Source organism: Quercus lobata, chromosome 2 (genome assembly GCF_001633185.2).
Source record: "Quercus lobata isolate SW786 chromosome 2, ValleyOak3.0 Primary Assembly, whole genome shotgun sequence".
NCBI lineage: Eukaryota > Viridiplantae > Streptophyta > Magnoliopsida > Fagales > Fagaceae > Quercus > Quercus lobata.
Genome location: NC_044905.1, coordinates 51,330,756 through 51,343,886, shown reverse-complemented (window position 1 = coordinate 51,343,886; position 13,131 = coordinate 51,330,756). Strand labels below are relative to the sequence as shown.

The window sequence follows — 13,131 nt, the reverse complement described above, 5'->3', positions numbered from 1 at the left end:
AAAATGAAGGGGTCTTACTACAACAACATAAAAGTTTAGGGGGACTATTGGTACAGTATCAAAGTTTATGTATTGAATTAGCTAAAATAAAATTTAGGGGGGGGGGGGTCTATTTCTATGGTACTAAAGTTTATGTATTAAATTGGCAAAAATAAAAGTTCAAGGGGTTTAAGTGCAACAACCCTAAAGTTCAGGAGGTGTTAAGGCATTTTACCCTTAAAAAATTATAACAAAAATAAAATTTACCATAAATAGCAAATTTAACTTAATGGAAGTCTACATAGAGGAATTTTCCCAAAAAGTAGTGTAGATCATGACCAAAATCGATGAATTTTGATCCTTACTACAATTTCTTATGAGTTGACTTCTGACGATCTTCCTATTCAAGAAAAGTTTGTGTTGTTTATTCCACATCAAGTACCTTAGTTCATAAATCAAGCTTTGCCTTTGTTAGTTGTTTTCCTTGCACACGAGCAGTGAAAGCTAATTTTGAAAACAATTTCAAGATTTGGACTCATTTTAAACAATGATTTTTGTGTACAAATTTGAGAAGATGTGTTGGAAAGTATAATTCACTATCTATAACATGAAGAGTAAATTAAGGTATTGATTGTTATGAGTAAATCATAGAGTGGAGTAGTGGATCAATCAGTCATATTGGTTTAAATTTTATATTCAAAATGCATGTGATTAATGGACAATTAACTTACTATTTTCAAATGGTATAGAACTCAATATAAATATGAATTCACCATAACGATCAGTCCAATTGAATGAGAATGATGCCTTATAACTTGTTAAGTCGTGGATATAATGTAAATAGTTAGGGTTGAATTATAACAATAGCTTTTGTTTTTGTTTTTTTAAATTTTTATGTTAAAGTTTTCACAAGATATATATTTAAGAGTTTAGAGCAACAGCTTATCCAAGGGATGAGGAGAGACATCCAATGAGTGGAAGCATGAATAACTTAACCTGCACATGCTTAAATGGTAAATTAATAATTTATGTGTCCTTAATGATCAGAAAATATCCAAGATTATGTAATCAGGCAAGTCCATACAATGATTAGTAGATATTTTGAACACTTGGGAATTTTTTCTCTTTCCCTTCCACACCAAGAAATAACAGATTGAATTGAGTACTATAGGTTCGATCAGTACTGGTCGCAAAGTTGTCGAAATAATATTATAATATCGCCATGTTAACTTGTCAACAAACACAAGACTTACAAGCAATATTTCAGGTCCAGGTCCCACCCACCGAAACCAGTTTGTGCTCTAACTGCTCTTGCCAACATGGCAACAGTGAGTGATACATAGGATATGCTAAGAACCACAATACATAGTGTATACTTTTAGACAGTCAAAACTATATGGATATTCAGCCCTTACAAATTGACAAGAAGAGAGAGAGAGATATTACAGATTTTTTTTTGTAGTTTTGTTCTTAGTCCTACGAAAAAAAGATGCAAAAATCAATAGCATGTTTGCCTAGTAAATGGGAACAGACTTGATTTGTGGGTGTGAGAGATGGGGAACATATTCATGTGTGTTTGTAGCAACTGCTGGAGTAAGGGCCAAAAATGCATTCAAAGGGGCCATGTAGAGTGCAAGCAATTTTGCTCTCCATATCGGTCCCTCACCAAGTTCTCCATCCCATGTGACTGATTTAAAGAATTAGTCCCCTGCACCATCAAACATTAAACACTACCATCTTAAAGCCAAACACTTAGACATGAACACATAGATTTAATTTGCATGCCTTCATATCTGTCTACAACTATATGCATATGTACATAAAACAGTGTGGAAATTATATTTAGGTGTGCGTTTGGATTCAACTTTTTGCTGATTTCTTATTTGATAAATGTTTGTTAAAATATATTTGTACATTAAAAAAAAAATTGTATCTAAGTAAATAAGTTTTATTTATTTTTTTTTTAGGAAGAAGTAAGTAAGTTAAAAGAGAGAAATGGCAAATAGACTCTAAATTATTGAAATAGGCAAGTTGAAATCACTATTGACTGTTACATTGAGTAGTTCATTTCCCAGATTGTAAGACTTTTACGTTATTCTTGAAACAAAATAAGCACCCGAACAGCAATGTTTTAACTGTTAGTCCCACATAAACTGGTCAAATAAAATTTTGTAGCAAATATGTCATTCTGTTGATATAGTACCTGTGCTTTTTCAGTAGCTCCAGTTTCCAAGATCAAGTTATAGGAAGAACATGCAGTCGCAAGCTCCATGGAAAGAAACTGAATTTCAGGAAGAAAAGAGAAATTTTTTTTTTAATAGCTAGTGATTTAAACATTAAGACAACAGCATCATCATGTTTACACCTTCTCTTTATTTTCAACTTAATTACCTCAACTTGATTCTTCAATGAATGGACATAATTGATAATTTCGTCCAACATCACTGCCATGCCCATTGCCTGTGAATTTCCAGGTCATGTTATATAAAGAACACACAAAGATACGCACATATACTTGCACACACACACACACACACACACAAAATAACAAAAATAATTAATTGTATGTACCTTATGACATCCAGGAACAAGTTCTTGTAAACATCTCAACTTGTAACTGATTTTCTGTCTTCTCACCTGATCCAAAGAAGGGTAATGTATTTCAACTTCTCAACGACATCCATATATAAATTTATTTATATTGATATGAAGAACAATAGATTATAATCAATATCTATTTATTTAATTAGTAAATATATATATTCAATAACATGCAAATATACCCTTTCTGCTAAACTGTGAGTATCAGTAGCTTGACCTCTTTTGGCTCTAACATGAACAACTTCCCCTTGTTTGTCACGTTCCTTCTCACTGCTCCTTTTCTTTCCTTTTCTTAAGCTCTGCAAACATCAAAAATAAATTATAAACTCAGCTTTTTTGTAGAAAGAAAAGGTTTAAAGTTGTATTAGAAAGGAAAGACAATCAAAACAAAAAAATGACACAAACATTCTTTTTTGTAGAACTATTGTTATCTTTCAAGTCATCTCCAGAAGCAGCTAAAGAAATGCTTTCTGAGCTGCTTGTTGATAGTTCCATTACTTTTCTCTTCTTGCTTTCATGAAAAACATCTCTTGTTGAAGTGATAGCATAGACAATTGGCAGTTCATTGAGGCTGTTGGAATGTGAAGTACCAGGAAGATTTTGAGCCATGCCTGACTGACATTCAAGTTGTTGGAAACTCAAGAAATCATCCACAGTTAAGTCTGTAATACTGAAATTCCCCATAATGCTTGCATTTGGCTGCACTAACTGGTTCATCATGTTGATATCTCTAGTTATTTCTGAGGAAGGAATAGAGGGCTTAAAATATTGCAACTGTTCTTGAAAATCAGACATGACTCATATAGTCAGACAATATAATAGAATTATTTGAGACCTCAATGATGTTTAGATTATAGAATTCAAGAGTGCAATTTATAGCTATATAGTAGCAATCAGTATTGTGTTAAAATGTCTAATTTGGGTCTGGTTTATTACCATGTGGGTATCAGTGTAATTATGTTTTCCTTTACACTTAAGTAATATATAAAAATAAAATAAAATAAAAGCACATGGGAATCCCAAGTGGCGGTTTCATTTTCTGAAGCTGATGTCCACTGGTAGGGACCCTGCTGAGGATATACATGTATCCAGCTACGTGATCCAATATGTTTTTGGAGTTGAGATGATATATTGGAATATACTATAAAGTGCTTTATTTTTCTTTCTTTTTAATTTTTCCACACCTCTTTGCTAAAAGAATTTGATAAAGTATGGAAAGTAATGAGGAAGATAAGAAACAATACATGGAGTTGCTCTTTTTGTCCTCAATTTCATTTGTCAGGAATTTCTTCCCCTCGGTCTGGCCAGGTTACCTTGGACTAATATTTTCAGTCAAGATAATCCCTATCTAACTAGACTAGGCTAGATCTAGTCAGAACTCAAACGCATGACCTTTAGGCTTGTTGGTTTCTTGCGAAAGAAGTGCCATTTATAAATTTGATGGAAAAGAATTTTTCACTTTTGTGTAGGATTATTGGAGCTGAGTTTTTTTGTTTTGTTTTTTTTCCTGCACATAATTGTCAAAATTAGGCATTTTCATACAGGTGAGTGGTGACAAGCTGTATAAAGCCATCTTTGCTGATAGTTCTGGACCTCATACTAGGCATTCCTAAAAAAGGAGTCATGGTACTGTTTGGTCTATGGCCCTCTTCATTGACTAATCGCACTCAAAAGAAGTAAACAGAGAATTTAACAGTCTAATATCCATTCTTCATAGATCACAACATCTTCTTGATGGGGGTATTGGAAACAAACATTTATAAGCCTCCATGTCAATCAACGTCAGAGCCTGATCTAGAGAAATCTATGAATGTTGAAAAAACTGGCATAATGATTAGTACTCAAGTGGGATAAATTTGGTTTGAAATTTTCTTGTAACGATTTAGCATTTATGATTTTAGTATATTCTGAGTGATTCTTTCTCATTTTAATGCTTTCTATACGTACAAAAACGTTAGACAACCATGTTTAGGAAGCATGATGAAATTTCATCAAAACAAGGAAGGGTGATGAACTAACACAATGGAGCAAAGCTTTCTTTTCTTTTCTATTTTCTATTTGTATCCAAGAACGAAAAGCTAACTTATTTGATGTCAATGATAATTCTCATAATTTTCAGAATTTTAAGTCAATCTCCACACATGCTTAGCCAAACCAGAGATTCTGTTAAATAAGACTAAAAGGTTAATTTAAAAAAAAAAAAAAAAATGGTCAGAGACTCCCTCCCTGTAATTAGGACTTTGTATATAGTGGCCCAGTGGGCAAAAGTACGTCTCAATGGACTGTGGTTGTTTAATGTACCTTTTTTTTTTTTTTTTTTTTTTTTTTTGAGAGAGAGAAGTTGTTTTGCGTACTTAAGAGGGCTAAATTTGGATTGACATAGAATGTGTTCCCAGACAATGAATGAATGATAAATTTGCGATTAATTTCAAGAATGCAGGAAGTGATATTTCATTAGTAAAGCTCTAACTTGATTTTTTAATGGATAAATCTCGTCTGACAATAAACTAGATTTGTTTCGACATTATTATTATTGAGAATCAACATTATTATTAGTTAAAAGGTCTCAAAAAAAATGAAAAACATTATCAGTTAGAAAAGGCTGAAATGAAGATTATCGGATTTATTGACATAAATGTTTCCAAATTAGATGTACCAAGCAATTATAGAGGCTTCATTGTCAATAGAGGCTTTTCTGCAATTCTACTGAGGGTATTATTATTATCAGCTGAATTTTTTTTTCATTTTCTTGATAATTTAGTAGTTGGAAGATAGAAGATTTGAACCCTAAATATCTCGATTGAAAACGCTAGAAAGTACTAATTGAGTTACAAGATTCCATACACTCATATTTTGGGCACAATATTTAATTTTTTTTCACCAATTACACTCTGTCACATCACAATTGTGACAATTAATTGTAAAAAATCTTGTGCTCCAATCATTTTTCTTCTTTCTTTTAGGGTTTTTTTGTAAGGTGGTCGATTTTGCATGGGCCTTCGTGACCTTCCCTTGATCCTTGCTGGCTTCTTATTCCTTATTCAGCGGCCCATGGGTATTGGGCTTTCCTTTTTGTTTTGGGTAGCAACAAAAACAACCTTTACATATACTTTTGCCACGTTGACCAATTTTACTAATCTCATTTAAAAAGGTTTGTTCATAATAAAAACTCATTGAAACATAAGGGAAAAACAAAACTATATTTATCTATTTGATGCTTTTGTATGGTTTTAACACAAGCTGATGATTTAATGAGAATTCTCTTTAAAATGATTTCAAGTACCTAAATGGTTTGTTGTATTAACTTTTGGCTCTTATCAATAATTTTTATTATCAGACCAAAATACCAATCAATTTTTGGTCTTGACGATGTTTGAATCTCAGATCTCTTATTCAACCATCAGAGACTTTACCAATTGAGCTAAATAGAACCCACCAAACAATTACATTTACGTTATGTTAAAGTATCAAATCATCATCTTGTATTAACTGGTAGATGAATTTATTTTTATGTCTCTCTCTCATAATCATTTACAGGGGTAATTTTTTTATTAATATTATATCACTCATTTTTTTTTACTATTTTTTTACACTTTTTTTAATTTTACTCAACAAGCATATCGAATTTTGTATTAAAAGATATTATTTACTATTTAATCAAATACATTTACATATAAAATAGTAATTAATCTTTGTTCATCTTAAAATTTTGCAATATAAATAGTATAAAGACACAATATAAATATTTGACCATTAATGTTTTTATGTATAAAGACATGGAAAGAAATAAAAGAGAGACTACAAGCCCAAACACCTCCTCAGCTATATCATCCTCTAGTGGTGGTAGGAGTGGGTTGACATCCTCTGGTGCTGATGGGAGTGGGTTGATGACTAGTCAGACATGGAAAGAAATAAAAGAGAGACTACAAGCCCAAACACCTCCTTAGCTATATCATCCTCTTGTGGTGGTGGGAGTGGGTTGATGACTAGTCTAACCCAATTGCTCTTCAATTTGTGTGTCACCCAATAGTAGAGAAAACACACTAGAGAATGAAAACAAGGGCAAATCATATGATCAGCAGTGGCGACGCCACGTATAGCTCAGGGTGTTCCTAAGAACACCCTGAGCTGAAAAAAAAACCTGAAAAAAAAAATTTATATATAATAGTTAAATTTTTTTTTATATTTGCTCTGTAGTAGGAACACCCTCAATCACAAAATTAGGAACACCCTCAAATTAAAAAAAAAAAAAAAAAAAATTTATTTGCTCTACTTTCAAGCCAAAAAAAAAAAAAGAAATGTAACTGTGCCAAGCCCACGGCAAGCCCAACAGATTACAGAGGTACCACGGATTCTCCAAAAAAAAAAAAAAACCCAATATAGAGCAAATCACTAAATCAGAAATCACTTCCAAATCAGAAATCACTTAAGGCTTTATAAAAAAAATAAAAATAAATAAATAAATAAAAATTCCCAAAGCAAACCTAAAGACAGCAATGCCTTAGTCCCTCAAAGCAAGAGCAATGCCACTTGAGCCTCAAGCCAACAGACGAAGATTGGATCGGTCTAGCCTAGATCGTTGTCGTCTAGTCCAGTCCAGTCCAGACCAAACGGAGCTCATTGCTTGAGCCTCAAGCCAATAGACGGAGATCGTTGTCGTCGTCCGGTCCAGTCCAATCCAGATCAGATCGGTCCAGTCCAGAGGGAGATCGGATCGGTCCAGTCTAGATCGTCCCTCAGAGCAAGAGCAACGCCGCTCCCTCCCTCAAGGTATTTCATTTTACTAAGCTAACTTCTCTTTCTTTTTTTCTCTCTAACTCTCTCTCAGTCTCGCACTGTCTCTCTCTCTCTCTCTCTCTCTCTCTCTCTCTCTATTTGAATGAAATGAAAATTCTAAAATGACTAAAACTCTCTCTCTCTCTTTATTCTTTAATAAGCCTAACTCTCTCTTTTGAACTGTGAGTCTAACTTTACCTTTATTAATGTTTTGTCTGTTTATAACTTTTTGAATTTGGCTTTATTAGTTTATCTTATCTGTTGATGTTGGTGTGTGTAGTGTGTTGGTGTTGGTGAGATATTATCTCTTAGACTAGTGTAATGTGTGATTGTGAAATTTTCTGATTGTCAAGGGCATCACTCATCAGGCATTAGGCGTGCTTGTCTGTTGAATAGGGTGGGGTGGGATGGCCACACGGCCACATGGGGCCGGGCTGCACACTGCTTTAATTATTGTGCTACACATGGGATGTGTAAATAATGTGCACATCAGTGGCTCTTTTAGTGTAATGTGCACAGGACATAGGGCTAAACAATATAACAAATTAAAACAATATAATTAATGACAAATAAATTAAAGCAATATAGTTTATTGTTAGGCTAAACAACAATAAGTAAAGCAGTATAATAAACCAATATATTATAAAAGATAGACAAATTAAATTATGTTAGGCTAAATAATAATTAATAATTTTATAATTAATGAAATAACAACATAACAAATTATAGTTTAAAAGACAAACAAATTAATGAAACAACTAAACAACAATAATTAATTAATAATTTTATTAATATTCAAATAAACTTATAATTTATTGTTTATTCTTTTGTTAGAATTATGGTTGTGTTTATTGAAAAAGATGTAGCTTGTAGCATTGATAATGAGACTATCATGCAACAATTTCAAAATATAAAAACTCGTAGAAGACAATTGTAAATTTTATGTATTTGCGTGTTTTTTGATTGTTGTTATTGTCAATATATAAAATTTTCTTTTTATTAGATTGTGTAATTTATACTTGTTGAGGAACACCCTGGAAAAAATTCATAGAGTCGCCACTGATGATCAGCGTGATGATCTCCTTCTTTTGAGAAAGATCAGAGGGCATGAATGGTCACTACAAGAAAAAAAACTTGTAAAAGACAAATGTAAACTTTATATATTTGTGTGTTTTTTGATTGTTGTTATTGTCAATATATAAAATTTTCTTTTTATTAGATTGTGTAATTTATACTTGTTGAGGAACACCTTGGAAAAAATTCCTGGAGTCGCCACAGATGATCAGCGTGATGATCTCCTTCTTTTGAGAAAGATCAAAGGGCATGAATGGTCACTACAAGTAAAAAACTCTATTGAACGTACTTTTTTGTTGCAATAAAATCTTATTGCAATGAAAAGATTTTGATGCACATTGGTGCAATAAACTCTATGGCAATAGGCTATTGCAACAAAAATTTTGTTGCAATAGCGTTTGTTGCAATAAATTTTTTTTATTATTATTAAAAATACTTTATTGCAACAAAAAAATATTGTTGCTATAATTTATTGCAACATCATTAGGCTCCACACTCTCAGATTTTGATTTTGTAAAGCAAAACAGTGGATTGAGAGAGTAGGAAAAAGAAAGAGGAAAAGTGTGCCAGATAGAAGGGAAAGGGGAAATTATGTAATAGCAGGTAATGAAAATTGGGGAAAATAAAACACAAGAGGGGATTAGTCTATTGCAACGAGGTTATTGCAAGTTATTGCAACAAATAAAATATTGATGCAATATATTAGTATTTTTAAGTTCCTATTGCAACAAGAGTAATATACACATATTTATGTTTATTGCTACTATAATGTCTCTTTGTTGCAAAATAGCTTTTTTTTCTTGTAGTGGGTATTAACGGAGTTGGGGATGCAATTGGTCCAAAGTGAGAGCCGTTGAGGGTAGGGAAGGTGAAAGGCATGTTTTGGGAAGAAGAAGAAGAAACCAGGTCATGGAAGTGAGGGAGAGTGTGGAGTTGATGGATGTTGTATATAATTATAGTTTCTGCATGATACAAAGGAAATTATACATATCTAATCTCTATATACTTCTTTTCTTATACTTTTTTTTCAATGAAACGAGAGGAGATTCTTGGTTGAAGCAAATGTTATGGACCAATAGAAAGTTAGAAATAGATTACACTGACCTCACTTAAATTAAAGAGTTTAAATTGGGATCGGATTTGGCGTAAAAGCTTAGTTTATAGCATCCAATATGAGTGTGCCACATCAACATTTTACTAAAAACCAATACAACTTACCACACACAATAACAACTCATTTATATCCTTTCAGAAATAAAAAATCAAGACCCGTCTTTAGAATAGTTAGCACTTAGCACCCATCTAGCCACCTCACCACACACACTGCTAGTCACTGGCCACTTGCCACGAACATCGTCACACGTCGTTGAAGATGCTATTGTCACCATTCCTCGATTTACTCTCCCACCCACAACAACAAATCTAAAACACAATTCTAAAGCTTTGAATAAGAAATCCAAAGTGCACCGAATCTTAAATATGACTAGGAACCCATAACCACCATATAGGCTGTTAGGGTATATTTTTTTTTTACACCTAATATTATTTAAGTATCAACTATTTATTTTCAAACACCACTAATAAGTTATTGGACTTTCCCAAATATTTTTGCCCTATTATTATGTTAACCATAAATATTTCATATCTTATTATCTAAATTGGGTCATGATATAAACTATCACAAAAAAACCCAAAAAACTCATATCTTATCTAATTTTATTATCATTATTTAACTAAGCCCAAAACTGGCCCTATGAGCCCAATTCACACATCACATTCTTTTTTAAATCCCAAGGCTACTTTTGCTTGACAATATTTCAAAAGCCCAATTTTCATTGGTAATATCAAAAGCCTAATTCTCATTGGCAATATTAAAAGCCCAAGCTAGCTACTTGTTACTATTTTGTAAAAAGCTTAAAGTTATCAATACTTGGCAAAATACTATATCATAAGTATTTCACTTAAAGTCTAATGATTAACAATGTTTTAAGTTCTTAAACCTATTACTACAATATTACAAGCCTATGAAATCTATCTTATAAAACCCATGGTAACCATTTATGTTACGTGACGCTATTCATTTTTCCAAAACCCATGGCAAACATATATCAAGCCCATTGAGAATTATGAATTTGTGTTACTAATATAAAAACTCATGGAAAGTTATGATTTATCTTAAACCCATAATATTTATTTATTTCATAGCATATTATAAACTCATGGTAACTATTTATGTTACATAACACTATTCATTTTTCCAAAACCCATGGCAAACATATATCAAACCCATGGAGAATTATGAATTTGTGTTACTAATATAACAACCCATGGAAATTTATGATTATTTATTTTAGACCTATGACATTTATTTATTTCAATCATAATATAAACTCATGGAATTTATATAATAAGAACCAATGGTCACTATTTATATCACAACATTCATAATATTTATTTCCAAAACTTAGGGTAATTATTCACCTTACAAGCCCATTATGATTATCTATAGAAAAACCCATGAGAATATCACATTATTCCATTATAGTGGTTGTTACCATATTTTATTTGAAACCCATGGATATTGCCTCTATTTAAAACCCATGATAAATATTATTCTCAAGAAATATTGGAGGTCATTATTTAAAAGCCCCAAAGAAAATATCATTTACAAAAATAATCCATAGCAAAAATTATGAGAAACTATACAAGTTGTTATTTAAAGCCCATGAAAATTAATATCCAAAACCTATCATAAATATTTATTAAAGCTTATGGATTCATTTTATTTCTACTAACAACTGAAGTTCATGTGGAATAAAAATCCATGGCAATATATGGTAGTTTTGTCCATTTTGTAGGGCTCACAATGAGAAAGCAAAATTGGATAGGCCCAAGTGGAGAGAACCACCGAGTTAGAGACCTACTAAAATACTCAACCCTCATGGCCAAGCCCAACATGAAATCTCAGCCAAAACAACCCATGTGTGCAAACTGACCACGCTGGAAAACTCCATTCAGTTCTGCCTTCTGCTCCAGTGCCTTATCTGATTAGTTATTACTATTAGTTCTTAATTATTATTATTATTTTGCTTTTATTTTTAATACTAAAATAGTGGGTATGCTAAAAGACATGAAGAAGAAAGAAAGGTGTGGTGTAAGCTCAGACAATTAATGAGAGATTAATGAAATAATAGTAAAAATAAGTTAATGTAAACTTTTGGGTAATAATATAAAAAACTTAATGAAAAGAGGTTAAAAAAAAAAAAGAAGGCTAAATGACCTACATATAATACTTATTTTGTTGAATAATATTTATGTTTGCCCACAATATTGTTGAATACTTCGAAACTTGATTATCTTAATTCATTTTTTATTAAAAAAATTGTATAACATTGAAAGACTATAACATATTATATTATTTACCGATAAAAGTAGAATTTAAGTTTTTAAACTAATTAAATAATTTTGAAATCTATAAATAAGAATTTAAAGCATAAAATACTTTTATATTATAAAATTATATAAATTTAAGTAACCTCTCAAACACTTCCTCAACCACTTTATTCTCACAACCAAATATGGAGACCTCAATCGCAAACACCCAATTCATTATCTCAATGAAATTAAGGAAATCATTTATAAGTATCAATATAAAGAGAACATGATTAAACAAAGAAAAATTGGCTAAAAATACATTCATTTATCAAAATTTTTTTTTTTTCTAGTTGGGCTTCAATATCCTTACAAAAATGGAAAATACTTTGAAATCGTCATCGATTTTTTATTTTTATCACTATGGCTCATACTACACAAAGTAGCAGTAAAAAAACCTACAAAGAAACCTACAAATTATGAGTTCTAACACAAAATTTTTTTTAAAAAAATGCTAATTTCATAAATAATCAATCATAATTTTTCTTTTTCTTTAGTTCTAAAGCAAAATACGTTTATGACTTCCCCAAACCAAAATCCCAAACACCCAAAAACTCAAAGCGAATCACAACTTTCACAAAATCCACAATGTCCGACTTCAACATTGAAACCATAAGCTACCATCACTAAATAAAAAATGCAAGTCCCCTTCCTTAGTCATAGCCTAGGGTTAGAATTAAATGGTACCATAATGTTGGAGTTATGTAGGTGTTGTTGAAATGTTGGAATGGAATGTATTTAAGTAAGGGAAAGGAATGCAAAAGAATGGAATGGAATGAAATTAAGTAACTTTGATTAGATGTTTTAAAATAAATTAATGAAAATGAATGAAATATAAGTAATCTTGTTTAGGAGCAACATGGAGGGAATGGAACAGAATCATTTTATGACAATATTACTATTAGACCCCTATTTTAAAATAAATAGTTGAATATACATGGGTATTTTGGGAGTTTTAGTAAAAAAATCATTAAATCTAATTTATTCCCTCCAATTCCTCCCAATTTCGGGGGGAATGAAAATTTGAGATTTTAAAGGAATAGAGAGGAATGAGTATTCCCTCCTACCCATTCCATTCCTTCCTACTTAAACTCCCAAACAATGGAATGAATTTTCCATTCCCTCCATTAAAACTCCCAAACAAGGGAAGGGAAGAATATTCTAAAATGATTCTTTTCATTCCTTTCCATTCCATTCCAGGCTTCGCTTGGGAGGAGGGAATGGCATGAAGGGATGTGGGCATGTGCATATAAAGGAGTAGAAGCGAAA

General features: G+C 31.7%; 1 protein-coding gene across 1 annotated transcript; it reads right to left on the bottom strand.

Annotated features, from left to right (window-relative positions):
- Positions 1-1,172: 1,172 nt before the first annotated feature.
- On the bottom strand, positions 1,173-3,411 carry LOC115978125 (transcription factor BEE 1-like). Its single transcript, XM_031100147.1, has 6 exons — positions 2,986-3,411; positions 2,763-2,879; positions 2,551-2,616; positions 2,371-2,439; positions 2,183-2,260; positions 1,173-1,687 (listed from the first exon to the last, which is right to left on the bottom strand). The coding sequence occupies exons 1-6, from the start codon at positions 3,373-3,375 to the stop codon at positions 1,592-1,594; spliced, it is 816 nt and encodes a 271-aa protein (XP_030956007.1). The 5' UTR covers positions 3,376-3,411; the 3' UTR covers positions 1,173-1,591.
- Between the last annotated feature and the right edge of the window lie 9,720 nt (positions 3,412-13,131).